The sequence below is a fragment of the Carcharodon carcharias genome, chromosome 18 (assembly GCF_017639515.1).
Source record: "Carcharodon carcharias isolate sCarCar2 chromosome 18, sCarCar2.pri, whole genome shotgun sequence".
NCBI lineage: Eukaryota > Metazoa > Chordata > Chondrichthyes > Lamniformes > Lamnidae > Carcharodon > Carcharodon carcharias.
In genome coordinates this window covers 40,830,219-40,846,863 of record NC_054484.1, presented here as the reverse complement: position 1 = coordinate 40,846,863, position 16,645 = coordinate 40,830,219, and the positions used below count along the sequence as shown (strand labels likewise).

Below are 16,645 nucleotides of genomic sequence, written 5' to 3'. Positions count from 1 at the left end.
ATTGTTATTTAGATCCAGGTTTCCCACCTTGTGCCTACAGCTACCATGCTCCCTTTCTCTGAATTCATCAGACATATTCAATCAGTTCCATTGCTTTTAAATAGATTAAACACCAAGGATTTGGTGACCATCTTCAGCCCAATGACTCAGTAAATTGTGAGGCTCTGTGGATTGTGCACTGATTTGGAAGCATCACCATCCTTCAGTTGCTTTATGATGATAAGCCTGCAACTGTCTTGAGTAGGAGACCTGAAACAGATGCCTTCAAAATCCAAGCTGGGCTCAAGCAAGGCTCTGTGCTAGCCCCCATACTATTTACAGCTACCTGATAGTGGCTATTCACCTGATCAAAGATCAACTGCCCTCTGGTGTCAGCATTAAATACCATCCAGATGGAAAACTCTTTAACCTCAGTCACCTCTGTGCCAAAACTAAACTGACTACCATAGATATACATGATCTACAGTTTGCAAATGGCTGCAGTGTCATTGCCCACACTGCACCAGATTTTCAAGCCACTCAACCTCCTCAATTGCGTTTACAAGAAACCCAGCCTGACCTTGAATGTTAACAAAATTGTCTTGGCCCACAGCTGGTCATCCAAATATTCCACCTCCCATATATGTTGTAGGAGAGACTCTGGAATACGTTGAATGTCCTATACCTTGGCAGCAGTGGGGTTCCACAGGGATCGGTATTGGGTCCCTTACTGTTTGTGGTATATATAAATGATTTAGACTTGAATGTAGGAGGGTTGATCAGTAAGTTTGCGGATGACAAGAAAATTGATGGGGTGGTAAATAGGAGGATAGCCGTAGATTACAGGGGGATATAGATGGGCTGATTAGTGGCAAATGGAATTTAATCTCTAAATGTGAGATAATGCACTTGGGTAGGGCAAACAAGGCACGGAATACACGATGAATGGTAGGACCCTGGGAAGTACCGAGGATCAGAGGGACCTTGGTATGCATGCCCACCGGCCCCTTAGGTAGCAGGACAGGTAGATAAAGTGTTTAAGAAGACAAATGGGATACTTGCCTTTATTAGCGGAGGCATAGAATATAAGAGCAGGGAGGTTATGCTGGAACTGTATAAAACGCTGGTTAGGCCACAGCTAGAGTATTGCGTGCGGTTCTGGAATCCGCATTATAGGAAGGATGTGATTGCACTAGAGCAGAGGAGGTTGAGGGGGGACATGATTGAGGTGTATAAAATTGAGGGGCATAGATAGGGTAGGCAGGAAGGAACTTTTCCCCTTGGTGGAGGGAACAATAACCAGGGGGCATAGATTTAAGGTAAGGGGCAGGAGGTTTAGAGGGGATCTGAGGAAGAATTATTTTCACCCAGAGGATGGTGGGAATCTGGAACTCACTGCCTGAAAGGGTGGTAGAGGCAGAAACCCTCATGATGTTTTAAAAAGTATTTGGATGTGCACTTGCGATGCCATACAAGACTATGGGCCCAGTGCTGGAAAATGGGATTAGAATAGTTAGGTACTTGTTTGATCGGTGCGGACTCGATGGGCTGAAGGGCCTTTCTCTGTGCTGTAGACCTCTATGACTCTAGGACCACCTTTCTCCAAAGGTCACCATGGACAAGGAGATCCAGCATCAGATCAGCTACAGCAGTCCAGCCTTCAACAAACCAGGGCAGCAAGTGTTTCCCAACAAAGGCCCCCAAGTCAATTAAAGTCCTATTGTACAGGGCATTTGTCATCACCACACTCCTGTACTGTAGTGATCCCTGGATTGTGTATCAGCAACACATAGGAGGGCTAGAGAAATATCAGCAATGCATCCACCACATCTTCCAGGTTCAGTGGGAGGACTGTTGAACAAACACTAGTCTCCTTCTTGAAGCCAACTTCACAAGGATTCAGGCAAAACCCCTACAAAATTAACTTTGTTGGGTCTGGCCACGGGGTCTTAATGGCCAAAAACACTCTCCCCTATCAGGTCCTATTCTCTCAACTCTCAAATGGTCAACGTGTCAGCGGAGGACAAAGCAAACTCTTTAGGGGCCTCTGCAGCTCTCCTTGAAGCATGGTGGCATTGACCTTAATGACTGGTCGCAACTTCCTCCCAATCGTTCAGAATGGAGACAACTCGTCCATCAAGTGAATCAAGTTTTTGAGCCCCCAACACTTTAACGAGGCAGAGCTGCAACAGTGAAGGAAAGAAAAGGAAGTGAACCCTGCACTCTGGATCCCACTACCAAAGGCCTGTGGGTCAAGAATAAGCTTGTTGAGTCACATGAAGACCCACAGTGAAACTCGTGACATGAGTAGACATCATCTTTGAATTGAGGGACAGCCGGCAATCACCCAGTTAGCACGCACTGTTGGATTTAACAAAGAACTTGAGCCCAAAGGGAAGGAAAGAGTGAGCGCAATGCAGGATTTGTAGAGCTGCATCTTTTTTATATTGTGATGTCCTTTGAGACAACAAGGGGGCCAGTTAGCTCAGTTGGCTAGATGGCCAGTGGTTCTGCATAGTGCCAACAACATTCACTTCCTGTTCTGGCTGAGGTAAGTTTGGTACCTGTCCCCTCACCCTGCCCCTGAGAGTGGAAGGCTGTGGCAAACTACCACGAATAAAAACTGCTTTAAAAAAAAAAAATGCCCCAGGATGAAACAGCAGCAGATAATCAGCCAAGGACTTGCTTTTGGGCAGAGCTCACATTAATGAATGATGCATTCTTAGAGAATAGGCTGACTGATCATAGACACTTTTATAATTGGGCATTTTTCCATTGTATCCTGATGCTTCATTTAGAAGTGAATAAAATTTGAGGTTGGCCAGTTTGCAAATAAGCGGAGAACACGGAGAATCCTGTACAATATTGAGAATTGCAGATTTCTGTCATTAGGAGCGTGAAGAACTACATTACCTTTTCAAAAAGATCTCTCTAGATTTGGCACCACTGAAATAGAAAAATGAGATATATTACAAAATTAAATGTATACATTTAACAGTCATAAATGTGCAAAATTTTGTCTGTTTTCTATAGATTTATGGCATCGATGGAACAGTTGGAGGGGTATTAAACCCATACATAGCTGGAAAGATTCTTGGAAATACACTGCAATGTGACACACGCAATATATAAAAACAAAATCCATTAAATCTTTCAAAATTTGTGACAGTCATGAATGTAAAGGCACCAGTGTGGTTAAATATCCTTCCAGCTGCTCCATTAATGCCCCAAACCCACAGGAAATTCTGACAAAGTAATGTTCATAATCTTCTGTTAGTTACATTCTAGTTCAGGAATTTAATTACAGTTACTAGATTGCAAGTGAGCTCGTTAGTCCCAACAAACACCTTAATATATGGACAGTGCACTTTTAGATTATGGAAAGTTTAGTTTTGCCAGCAATAAATTTGTAAGATCAGCAGTGTAATATGTAAACAGAAACACTCGGCAGATTTGGCAGCATCTATGAGAGAGAGAATTATTGGTCTGTAACTAACACGCACCCCAGCGTCAGATTTTGGGGGGTACCTGAAAGATGTGCTGGGGAATCCCTCTGGCAAGTTCCCAGGTAAGGGTTTGCACAGCAATTGTCCAGAAGTGCACACTTCCTCTGGACAATTGTGCTACGCTGGAAACCATCTGAAATACGAATTAAACCACAAACTTTAGATGGCTCCACCAGGGTTATACCAATAGTTACCCAGAAAAAGTTAGTAGAATTAAAAGTTCTTCTAACATTTAAGTAGCAATTGTAAAGACCCCACAGGACTCTCCCACACACCTGAACCAACCCCCATCCTGCCCCCATAGACCACCATCCCCATCCTGCCTCCATGGACCACCATCTTCCCCCCATCCCCCCGCACCAAACCCTGCCTTGATATCTTGATATCCTATTCACTTACCTTCCCCTGGCCTGTCAATTTCCCATGTCCTTTAAAGTTATCTGCTTTGCGACAGCTCGTGCTGTAAAAGGCATGGGATCTCCTTGAATACACTGCGATGCGTCTTTCGATGCAGGCCCCAAGCAACTCTGGCAAAGGGAAGTGTCAATGTTATTTTCAAGACCAGGTAAGTGTGCATTTATTTCTTCTAATTCTTGTGGGCCAGCATTTTCTGACGCTAGTCGGAGGTTACGGCCAATGTTTCAGGTCTGTGACCTTTCATCAGGACAAGGTCACAGATCCTGAAACATTAACTTGGTTTCTTCCTCCACAGATGTTGCCTGACCTGCTGTGTATTTCCAACGTTTTTTGCTTTTGTTTCCCATTTCTAGCATCTGCAGTACTTTGCTTTTGCAATTTAATGCCTGGCTATTAAGTGAAATTCTAGCAACAGTTTTAGATTATGAACCATAATATACTAATTAGCAATTTTATATTTCTGAAGCTTCTGCTAATGAATGTTTTTGAATAAAATAGTTAATTGGGACACTTTTTTTCTCATTTAGCGCTTGCAAGACATCAGCTAGCCAAACAGGTGAAGAAGGGAATGTGGCCATGGATGTTTAATAGGCCTGTGTACAGTGACGATGAAAGGCATTCCCAGTTAAACTCATTCTACATGAATGGGCCATCTCAGAGAGGCATGTAGTCTCTAGTATTAATGTGCTACTGCATATATTTGAACTGATAGCTTATTTTTATTCCCCTCCCAGTTACTAAGAGTTCTGTGGTAATGTAATATTTCCTTTTCATCACCTTTTGTATTACTTTACTTTGTATAACTTTAACAATGAGCTAAGGCAGCACTGAAGAAAACTTTAAGATGGCATTGTTTTTTGATTGTATTTTATTTTTACTGCTCCAAGTTTCATTCTGATTCAGACACAATTTTTCTTTTTCCTTCCACTTTGCATAAAATTAGATGAGGTAGCTTTGTTTAAAAACCTGTACTTGAAAAAGGAAAAGAAGCTCTACACATGCATGCCTACTCAAATACAGACTCAATCTGGGGTTATAACTGCTGCATTTAAAAAGAAACATATAGTGAAAGCATAGTTACCATTCCTGAAACTTGCCTATTGGTGTAGCTCCAAAACTGGACAGTTGGCCATCTGCACTATATGCTTCGCCCAATTATAGACTCTCAGATTTGTTACAGCGCAGGAGGGGGTCATTTTGCCCATTATGTCAGCACAGGCTCTCCAAATCAGCAACTCACTTGGTGCCATTTTCCTGCCTTCTTGTAACATTCTTCCTTTTCAAATAAAAGTCTTAATTCACTTTTGAGTGCCTCAACTGAAGTGCACTCCCGATCCTAGCCACTTGCTGCATGAAAATGTTTTTTCTCATATCACGTTTTTGCTTCTTTTGCCAATTACTTGTTCTCAATCCTTTCATGAGTGGGAACAGTTTCTCCCTATCTACTCTGTCCAGACCTTCATGATTCTGAATACTTCTATCAAATCTCTCTGCCTTCTCTTCTCCAAGGAAAACAGCCCTAACTTCTCCAGTCTTTCTTCATAACTGGAGTTCCTCATCCCCGCACTGTCTCCAATGCCTTCATATCCTTCCTAAAGTGTGTCATCCAGAACCAGATTCAGAACTCCAGCTGAATCTGAACTAGTGTCTTCAGCCTCAGCTGAAGTATTGCATCCATTCATGCAACATTTCTGGATAGATTAATTCTCTCTCTTCCTGTGGGAGAATTAGAAGCCTATTAAATAAGATTACTTAGGATATACAGCACAGAAATAGGCTATTAGGCCCAACCAATCCAAGCTGGCATTTATGCTCCATTCAAGTCTCCTAACATTTTTTCTAATTTAAATCTATGATCGTAACCATCTATTCCCATCTCCCTCGTATGCTTGCCTAGTTTTCCCTGAAATGCATTTATACCAGGCTTGTCAAATGTACGGCTTGCGGTCCAGATGTGGCTCACGATGCCCCTCTATGCAGTCCCCGGAGCCAGTTTTGAAAATACCAGTTCAATCAGGTAAGTTGGAATAGAAGATTCTGCAAGGAGCAGCTCCTCCAATCACAGGTTGTTTCTTTGCCATGTTTATTGCTGAAAGGCTCACTAGACAGAAACAAACTGTGATTGGAAGAGCAATGAACACCAGTGGTGGTTAGTTCAGGCCCAGTGGCAGCAGGGGGCCAGGGAGCAGGCCCAGAGGGAGTAGAGGGCTGGCGGATGAGAGTATGATCTATTTCCATCAGTCGTCTTTTTTTATTCATATGCCTGTAAAATGATTTGCACTTTTGGTTTATGTTCAATGATAATTTGATTTCCGTGTTCCTTGTTGCCTTTCTAATTGCTTTTTATAACTTTCCTCCTAATCTTGTCTGCTGTCTACATACTTAATGTATACCTCTTTCCTAACCATTAACTGTTCTCTTACGTCTCTTCATCCATGGAATCCCAATATTATTTAGTTTGTTCTTTCCTTTTAGAGGAATATATTTTCCAGCACTCTATTGACACCATTTTAAAAGTGCCCCATTGTTGTTCTACAACTTCTATTCTCAGCCCCTCAATCAATTTTTCTCCAGTGTGTTAACTTGGGTTTTCATCATTGTTATGTTCTTCTCTATCATCATCTTCAAACATATGTTATGGCCAATATTGCTGAGATGTTCCCTACTTTTAGTTCTCTCAGCTCTAGTTTATTCCCAATTCTAGATCCAAAGCCAAATGTTCCCATGTTGGACTTTTGGGTTGAAAAGGAGTCCTAGACAGATTGGAGGAAATCCAATCCCCTTATTCCATTTACATAGCTCTTCTGTCCAAATAATTTCAGGTACTTGAAATCTCCCATGATGATTATTCTACATTGGACTCGATTCCCATTGTCAGCATATTTCTTCCACTATTAGCTGATCTGTAGATCACACTTGATGGATCCTTTTTGTCTTTAATCTCTATCTGTGTGGATTCTGTTTTTTGTCTTGCTGATTGCTGAGTCTCCTCTTTCTACTGCCATTGTTATCCCAAATAAGTACAGCTACTCCACCTCCCTGTTTTCCCTCCAGTAATTATACCCTGAAACGTTTAATTCCCAGTCCTGATTTTCCTGTAGCCGTGTTTCAGTAATCTCTGCCAATTGGCCCCTCCCAATGCACGATTGCCTCCAGCTCCTTGTTACATTATGGACACTGTGTGTATATTGCTGTACTGACGTATTAACTCATTTTTAATAGGATTTCCTCTCACTTTGTTTAGCCATTTTTTTTAGACTCTCATTCTATAACTCTATAATTCTCTTGCTATCACTATCTTCCCTTACTGTCACGACTCACTAGGGACAGTGCCCTGTAGTGTCAAGCTGCACTGCTCCCCGAGCCGAGACACATGTGAGAAGTTTAATTAGACCACCAGATTGCCCAAATTCTACCTAACTGTTTAATATAGGTTAAAAGAATATGAGCACTAGGTTTGTAAACTTAACAGGTAAATTACTGTTTATTAAACAAATTGCCTGTAACCAGTGGCAAAAGAGAAATATGAACTGCTAACTTTTAACTCTAACTTAAACTCTACTTATATGCACCAGGTGAGATAAAACAGTTCAATAGCACCAATCCGGATTTCAGGATTAGATGGGTTGACTTTGATTGCTTTCTTCCAAATTCCTTGAGGTTGTTGTGGCTGACACGAGGTGGTCTCCCAGCACTTGCAGTCTCTGGTTCTCCAGTTGAAACTTGCTTTAAATGTTTCTACTGGTGACTTTTTCCCCTTTACTTCCTAACAAAGAAAGTAGGATACAGCGATATGAGGAGCAGCTAGCTAGCTAGCTACTGTGGGAGGATTACTGGAGTCTTACAAAACACAGGAGAGAGAGGTTTCAGGTCTTTCCTCTTTTCAGGCTAGGAGCTGATCTACTGCATTATCCTCACACAGAGCCTGGCCACTTGGTCAGGAGCCAATCAAAATGCCATCGCTAGGCACTTCCCTCTTAAACCAGGTGTCCTTTCCAGCACCATTCTGTCCAACCTGGCACATAATGTTCCAGGAAATAGCAACGTTGTAGATTTTCTTCTTCCTGCTCCAGTGAACATCTCTTTTAAACTGCACCCATGGTAGTTTTTAAAGCCACAGTCCAATCTTAAAACCACAGTCCATGATAAAGTAAAAATATGTTCTATATGTGACTTTATCCCCTTCAAATAAAATCCTTTATTCAAAAATTTAATCTTCCTTTTTTTGTTTCCATTATGTAGATTTTTCCACAAAGAACAGTATACCATTGACTATGGTCCCTTACAATGGCTACCCAAATTCTTCTGTTAAGATGCTGGACTACATAGAGAACGAGGTGAAAAACTTGAATACTATACAGCCTCTACAAAATGGAATCCGTACAAGTGGCAGTGCACCTCCCAGTGTGCTTTCATCACTAAACGAAGTTGGAATTAGAGAAGTAGATCGTCGTGTTATCCATCTACCTCCCATATTGGAGGCAGTCCATGAAACTAGCCTCCCTTCATCACAACGAACCAGTAACTCATCCCGAAGGAATAATCAGCGAAGGGCTAGAAGTCATGAGGATATTTTGGATGTAGGGCTCCCCAGGAATCAAAGATCTCAAGAAGGATCAAGATCCAGCAGGAGCTCACAAGACAGAAGAACTAATCGATCTCAAGGGAATAGGAGAGATGATTTTGAAGATGGCCTGCAGAGAGGTCAGTACCTTCCAAGAAGACAAAATTATGGAGATTATAGTGATGACTCTGATAATGATGATAGGCCAAGACCCAGTGGGTCAAACCAGAGGCAGGGCAGAAGAGGTTATGAGGAGGAAAGAAGACCACATCGCCGCAGTAATAGAGATTACTCACCTGAAAGAAGAAATAGACGTAGAGATCGAAGCTATTCTCCTCCACCTCGTGGAAGACAACAAGGGTCATGGAGTTCCCTAGATGATTATGATAACCACTCTCGATACAACAGGGTCCGACCAGATGATCGAATGACAGACTGGTTGGAAGCCTTGAAGAAGCCATTTAAGTATCATGAGAAGCCCCCAAGCTACCATTCTGTAGATGGGGGATCAGAGCAAAGCAGTACACGAAGATCTAATAATGGACGACAGTCAGTAAGTTTATTGGTTTTTATTGTTTTATAAGGTATCTTTCGGAACATTTATAGCATAGTCATTTCTATCTGTCAGAAGTGTGGTTATAAAAAAATTTCCTAACTCTCTAATCTGTTCTTGTGTACTACATGTTTGAAGGTTATGATATGGGAGGCAATGGCATAGTGGTATTGTCGCAGTACTAGCAATCCTCTGGGGACCCGGGTTTGAATCTGGGTATATAGCTGGGAGAGAGTTCCTCTGGGAGTCCTCAACATTGACTCTGAAGTCTCAAGGCATCAGGTCAAACATGGGCAAGGAAACTTCCTGCTGATTACCACGTACTGTTTCCACCCTTCAGCTGATGAGTCAGTGCTCCTCCATGTTGAACACCACTTGGAGGAAGCACTGAGGGGGGTGACTTCGATGTCCATCATCAAGAGTGGCTCGAAAGCACCAGTACAGACTGAGCTGGCTGAGTCCTAAAGGACATGGGTTTGGAGCAGGTGGTGAGGGAACCAACAAGAGGGAAAATTATACTTGACTTCATCCTCACCAGCCTGCCGCAGATCCATCTGTTCATGACAGTATCAGTAGGAGTGAGCACCGCATGGTCCTTGTGCAGGCACATTGAGGATACCCTCCACTACCGTCATCATAAATAGGATAGATGTTTGAACAGATAGAGTAACTCCAATACTGGGCAACCATGCTGTGGGCTATCAGCAGCAGAATTGTAGAGTGTAATCTGTAACCCCGTGGCTCAGCATGTCCCCCAATCTACCACCAAGCTAGGGAATTAGCACTAGATCAATGAAGACTGCAGGAGGATATGCCAGGAGCAGCACCAGGCATGCCTAAAAATGATGTGTCAACTGGTGAAGATACACCACAAAACTAGTGTACCAAACAGCATGAGCAGCATGCGATAGACAGGGCTAAGTGATTCTACAACCAATGGGCCAGGTCTAAACTCTGCAGTCCTGCCGCATCCAGTTGTGAATGGTGGACAATTAAACAACTCACTGGAAGAGGAGGCTCCACAAATCCACATTTTCGTTGATGAGGGAACCCAGCACAGCAGTGCAAAAGACGATGCTGAAGTATCAGATTCCAGTCTTCAGCCAATTTGATTCTGTCCGCGGGATATCAAGTAATGGGATATCAAGGCACTGGACACTACAAAGGCAATGGATCCTGACAATGTTCTGCATACAGTACTGAAGACCTGTGCTCCAGAACTAGCTGCGCCCCTAGCCAAGCTGTTCCAGTACAGCTACAGCACTGGCATCTACCCAGCAATGTGGAAAGATTGCCCCGATATGTCCTGTACACACAAAGCAGGACAAATCTACCCTGGCCAATTACTGCCCCATCAGTCTACTCTCCATCATCATTAAAGTGGTGGAAGGGGTCATCAGCAGTGCTATCAAGTGGCACTTGCTTAGCAATAAACTGCTCACTGACGCTCAGTTTGGGTTCCTCCAGGGTTACTCAGCTCCTGACCTCATTACAGCCTTGGTTCAAACATGGACAAAAGAGCTGATCTCCTGAGGTGAGGTGAGAGTGACTGCCCTTGATGTCAAGGCAACATTTGACTAAGTGTGGCATCAAGGAGCCCTAGCACAACTGGAATCAGAGGGAAACTCTCTGCAGGTGGGGTAATGCCTAGCACAAAGGAAGATGGTTGTGGTTGTTGGAGGTCAATCATCACAGTTCCAGGACATCGCTGCAGGAGTTCCTCAGGGTAGTGTCCAAGGCCCATTATAAGGTCAGAAGTGGGGATATTTGCTGATGATTGCATGATTTGTGATGACTCAGATACTGAAGCAGTCATGTCCAAACACAGCAAGACCTGGACAATATCCAGGCTTGTCTAACAAGTTACAAGTACCATTTGCCACAGAAGTGCCAGGCAATGTCCATATCCAACAAGAGAGAATCTAACCATTGTCCTTGACACTCAGTGGCATTACCATCTATCAACATCCTGGGGGTTACCATTGACCAGAAGCTGAACTGGACCAGCCATATAAATACTGTGGCTGCAAGAGCAAGTCAGAGACCGGGAATTCTGCAGTGAGTACCTAACCTCCTAATTCACTAAAGCCTGCCATCTACAAGGCACAGGTCAGGAGTGTGATGGAATACTCTCTGCTTGCCTGGGTGAGTGCAGCTGCAACACTCAAGAAGCTTGACAACATCCAGGATAAAGCAGCCTGCTTGACTGGCACCTCATTCACACTCTCTCCAATATCAATGCATAGTGGCAGCAGTGTGTACCATCTACAAGATGCACTGCAGGAACTCGCCTAGGCTCCTTAGACAACACCTTCCAAACCCATGACCGCTACCCTCTGGAAGGACAAGGGCAACAGACACATGGGAGCACTACCACCTGTAAGTTCCCCTCCAAACTACTCCCCATCCTGACTTAGAAATATATCACCGTTCTTTCACTGTCATTGGGTCAAAATCCTGGAACTCCCTGTCTAACAGCACTGTGGGTGTACCTACACCACATAGACTGCAGCGTTTCAAGAAGGCAGCTCACAACCACCTTCTCAAGGGCAATTAGGGATGGGCAATAAATGCTGGCCTAACCAACAACATCCACGTCCCATCAAGAGTTTTTTAAAAGTTGCTTGGGTGCTCTGGAGTGTACAATGGAAGTTTACACTTCTGATTCTTCTTAAAAGCAAAGCTCCTGACCTTGACTGGGCCATACTTGCAATCACGCCCTACAGGGAAAATACTTGCACCATTAATATTAATAAAAGAGCCTAGCTATATTATTTCATTAATGTGATCTTTCTCTCTCACTCACAAACACACATACAATACAATAGCAGAGATCTTGCTACAGAAAGCAATGTAAATGATGGTCCTGTGAGTCATTATGCTGTAATTGTTTGGAGATGGAAGACTATTCCTCCTTGCAAGTATTGAAACTTGAAGTGCTATTTTATACTATGTCTGACTTTGTACTTTATTCAGCTTCCTTCGTTAATTTTGTCAAAATGCATGAAATGAATAAAACTTGTAAAATTTAGGTATTTATAAAGTATTGGTCACAAAAAAAATCAAATGAGACTGAAGTATTTTGTTTTTCGTTAACAGGAACGGGGGAGTTCTCGCAGTGGTAGAAGTGTAGTGATATGAAGAAACGTCCCCTTGTCATATTCCATAATAAGTACAGGGTGGGCTGTAATATAGATGGCAACCTTTGACATCCCTTTTTGAGCATATCTTTCCATCCTGGGCTTTCAGCAGACAGAACAGAAGCTCCAATTTTATATGACTTCAAGACCTGCTTCAAATATGTGACTTTGCAATAGAATCTAATTACAATGGACAAGGAAGCTTTTGCCATTTTTACTAATATGAACAAAAATAGAGATGGATATTCATGGACAAATGGTAGTTTAAATTGTGTCAATTTAATAAAAATGACCGACACTTCACAGGGAATTGATTATATAAGGTTCCTTCCAACCATTTCTTTGGGCCTAGTTGTACCAGGCTGAACGAGAACGATTAAATGTTTTCTACCTTTGAGATCCCACGATAGCATGATCCACAGCAAGGCCTTGGAGAACGTGGGGAGGTGGTGGTTATAACCAGGTTCTATGCCGTCATGGGGGCCCAAGCTTGGGCAGCACCACCTCCTCTCAAGTAGTTGCCTGCCTGCCTCTATGTTCACAGACAAGTGCGCAGTGGACACTCCACTCTGGGACAAAGTTCTGTAACACAAAGGGTTATTGGAGCAAGAGCCCGAGTCCATGTGGCAATTTGTTTTCACAACCAGGGTGCCCTCTGGGTGATGTAGTCCACCTTTGGTCATACTCTTACCCCACTCCACCCCTTGTGTAGGCACCAGCCCAGTAAAAGACTACAGGCCCCAAGATGGCACAGCAGGCCAGTGAGCCCAGACGAGGAACGGTGGTTACAGCAATAGTGAGACCCAGATCAGCTGGAACATTGGGGTCTAAGGGAAGCATGAAAGTGGCATCACATATGTTCCGAATGCTGCCTCAATGAGAAAATTTCCAAACCTGCCAGGCCCAAGGGTGAGTGAGTAAGTGCTGGTTGTGAAAGACATAGCAAGACATAGACTAGTGTAATTTTGAGCACCCTGAAATAGAAAGGATATCAAAGTAATAGAAAAGGGGCATTGTAGGTTCACCAGGACATCGTGAAGATGAGGAGGCAGAGTTAGGAAGAGCGACTTGAGAAGTTTGGGCTTTTCAATAAAGCTGCAAAGAGTGCACGTGAGGGTGTGTGTGCAAGGTTGACGGAGAACCCTGAGATTAGATGAGCCCCACAGACACAGGTGTGCGTGCACACACATCCAACCTTTTTGGCTCCTCCTTCTCCTCATCATGGTCATCGTCATCATCCCTCCCCAAAAACCTATCCACACACTAGTCCAGGTGAGGAGGAAAATCCAGGCTGAAAAGCAATCCACTTCTGACCACCACTTTCATTTGAATTCCACCGAGGTCAGCTTGGAGTGTGAACCACCAATGATGAACACAAGGTCGATAATGATTAAACCCAACTCCTTAACTTGGTCTTGGTCCTGGCCCCTTCCCCCACACCCCTAGGTGACCAGGGCTTGGGACCTAGTCTGCCTCTAACTCTTTTTTTATGTCAAAAGGCAAGCAGGTTTTATTAGTTTGCTCAGTTGTTTGGCATTTTTTAATAGTCACTTTTATTAATTACTCATTTTTTAAATGATCAATTTATTGCTTTAACGTTTTGTTTTCTTCATACCATAACATTTTTTTGAAATTCATGTTTTAAGTGTGTGCCAAACCGGATCTCAGGCAGCTGCTGTTGGGTTTCTTGCTGAGGGGAATGAGAGGCTCATGAGAAGTCTGCTTTTTGGAGGGCTGGCAAAAGGGATTATTTTTAATAGAAACAGAAACTGATGGAAATGCTGAGCACGTCTGGCATCTGTGCAGAGAAACAGAGGTCAATGACCCTTCAGCAGAACTAGAACAGATCATGGACCTAAAGCTTTACTCTGTTTCTCTTTCCACCAATTCTGCCTGGCCTGCTGAGTATTTCCAGAATTTTCTGTTTATATTTCAAGATTTCCAGCAGCTGCAGCACTTTGCTCTCCTATTATTTGTTCCATACTGGGCATTTGTATGTGTGGATAGTTTCAATTTAAAATGTGAAAACATTTATCACTCAATACAAAGTGTAATTTTTCTATTAACAAAGCCTACTTGTGTGGATAGAGAGAGTACATGATTGCAGCTGAAATGGCTGGTACGAATTTACTAGAAGGCTGTGCCATTTTTAAATTTGGAAATGAAGCCAGAAGTAATACACCAATAGAAAGTCACTCTTAGTTTTACATAGGATTGTCGTTTGTAGCGCTGGAGGTTCAAATCTTTTAGATGTTGCTGTCTGGATATGGTAGAGTGCCAGGTTCAAAGCAGTGGAGTTGGTTGCATAATATGAATGATGAAGTTGTATGTTATTGTCTGACAAGTTGTGGTTACAAAGCATATGAAACCTGAGCTTTTGGCGAGCTTTATAAGTAGAGGCATAGAGTACCAAAGTCAAAATTTTGTTGAACAACGTGAAACAGTTTGACCCCACTGTGACAATGGTTCCCAATTCTGGGACCTAAAGGATGTGAGGGTCAGGGTGCTGGGATAAGGGGCCTGGAAACAGGTGACGCACTAGAACCATGATTTTTCTCCCTGGCCCATATTATAGGTGAGACCATGTTATAATAAAAGCACCAAACCGGCAGCCAGAATAACGCAGAACTACAGATAAATGAATTAAAACGGCAGCCTAAACAGAGAAACCATCAGATTTGATGCAAGCAAACAAATTAACTCCTGATAACAAAATGAAATCAACTGAATTAAAATAAATTTTATTTCTTGTAACAAATGTAAATGTACATATGTAATCAGATGATTTAACTTCACAAATGGTTAATTCTCGCTTATACAGATTATGGAATTATTTTGAGAGCGCATAGTCAACAAAATCAAAGTCCATTTATTGAATGGGTGGGCGTATGTTAAATAAATCAATTTTTAACATTTTACGTATGCGCCTCGCCTCTTCCTTTGCTAAATGTAGAATATTCTGAAATTACGTCACCCTTGCAGTCGTTGACTTCTCCTTGGCTTCCAACCATCTCAGTGCTGCTTCTGCATAGTGGATTATTTTATGGGACGATGGCAGAGGCTCAGTCTTGGCGGTGTCATTAACTTCTTCAACTTACTGGATGTCCTAAGAGTTTGGATTTGTTACACTGGCCAATTGTCTGAGTATCAGTACAAGTACACATAACCCTATCCAAAATTCGACCTATATTTATGCAGAAAAACCTGTGTTTAATTACAATGGGAAAATTTCACTGGCTAAGCCCCTTCATTTGTTGCAAAGCTGCCATTTGTATTGGCTAGTTCTAAATGTAACCTGAAATTAAGTTTGACATCGTTTCATTTTATTGGGTGGCGATTAAATTTAAATGAAAATTTTGGAGTCCGAGAAGCACCTGTGTTATACAGAGTTCTGTGCTATAGCAGACTGCATTACAGTCGTGTCCCAGTGTATTATGCTAACTCTGAGGCTGAATATGGACGTTTCAGTTACCCTGTATTTTATAGATTCTAAATTTACCAAAAAATTTAATCTCTTAAGAATATGTACATTTTGGAAGGAAGGATTACAAGTGGTTGTGTTATAGATTTTTCATAAAGTCTGAAAGACTGGGAGACCTAACAAGTTGGAGTTATTTCCAAATTTTGACTATGAAGCAGATAGTTTTTAAAGTATCGTCTTGCATATTGTTTTGTCTTATATTTAATACAAATGAACTGTACTTTGGAATAAATATTTTCTTTTGCATCATATTTATTTCTTAAGACTGTAGTTGTGGGAAAGTGAAAATGAATGCAAAATTAAACGTGTACATTAATAGGGGACCTGTCTATCATTTAACATTTTAGTTGGACAATATTCAATAAGACCACTTGAACTTTGCAGAGGAAGCATTTCATGTTCTTAACTGACCATTAGATAATATCAGCAAGAAAAAAATTCATTATCTTCAGGATGCTCTTTTATTAAGTTGTTGTATCTTATCTATTCACTGAATTTGATGTCCATGCTCCGGAATTTACTGCCTAAACTTGTCTGCTTCCCTATCTCTTTTTTACTACCTTTGTTAGAATCCACGTCTTTGATCAAGCTTTTGGTCACCACCTCAGAGTAGCTGCTTTAATGGCTCACTATGTATTTTCTTTGGGTTATAGCACTTGTGCAGAACTTTGGGACATTTTTCTATGTTGAAAGCATTAAAGAAATATAAGTAACATGTAGCCATATCCAACATTATTGGATCCTGGGAATTAATCCTTTTGGCAGGTGAAATTTGAATCTGGCTACAAGTGTTGATGGAACGAGGTTAATTTTCAAGGGGGAATGTGGGGCCATACTTTTTCCACACCCTGACCCCTCTTCGAACCCTGGCCAGGAAATATCTATGACATTTATTCATCATGCACATTGACACAAAAACACCTGTTTCATTGAAAACTGCTTTTTGCTAATTGTCAATTTAAAGAAAACTTCTCTATCCTCGTAGCAACATATATTACTGAGAGA

The 16,645-nt window shown here is 42.1% G+C and overlaps 1 protein-coding gene across 2 annotated transcripts in view; it reads left to right on the top strand.

The window, feature by feature from the left end:
* Positions 1-15,077, top strand: part of LOC121290768 (immunoglobulin-like domain-containing receptor 1) — a 60,707-nt gene extending 45,630 nt beyond the window's left edge. For both annotated transcript variants that reach the window (XM_041211660.1, XM_041211661.1), the window contains 3 exons: positions 4,430-4,564; positions 8,145-9,019; positions 12,119-15,077. In XM_041211660.1, the coding sequence (XP_041067594.1) occupies positions 4,430-4,564; positions 8,145-9,019; positions 12,119-12,160 (1,052 nt within the window). In that variant the 3' untranslated portion in view covers positions 12,161-15,077. The remainder of the gene's footprint in view (positions 1-4,429; positions 4,565-8,144; positions 9,020-12,118) is intronic.
* Positions 15,078-16,645: the final 1,568 nt, after the last annotated feature.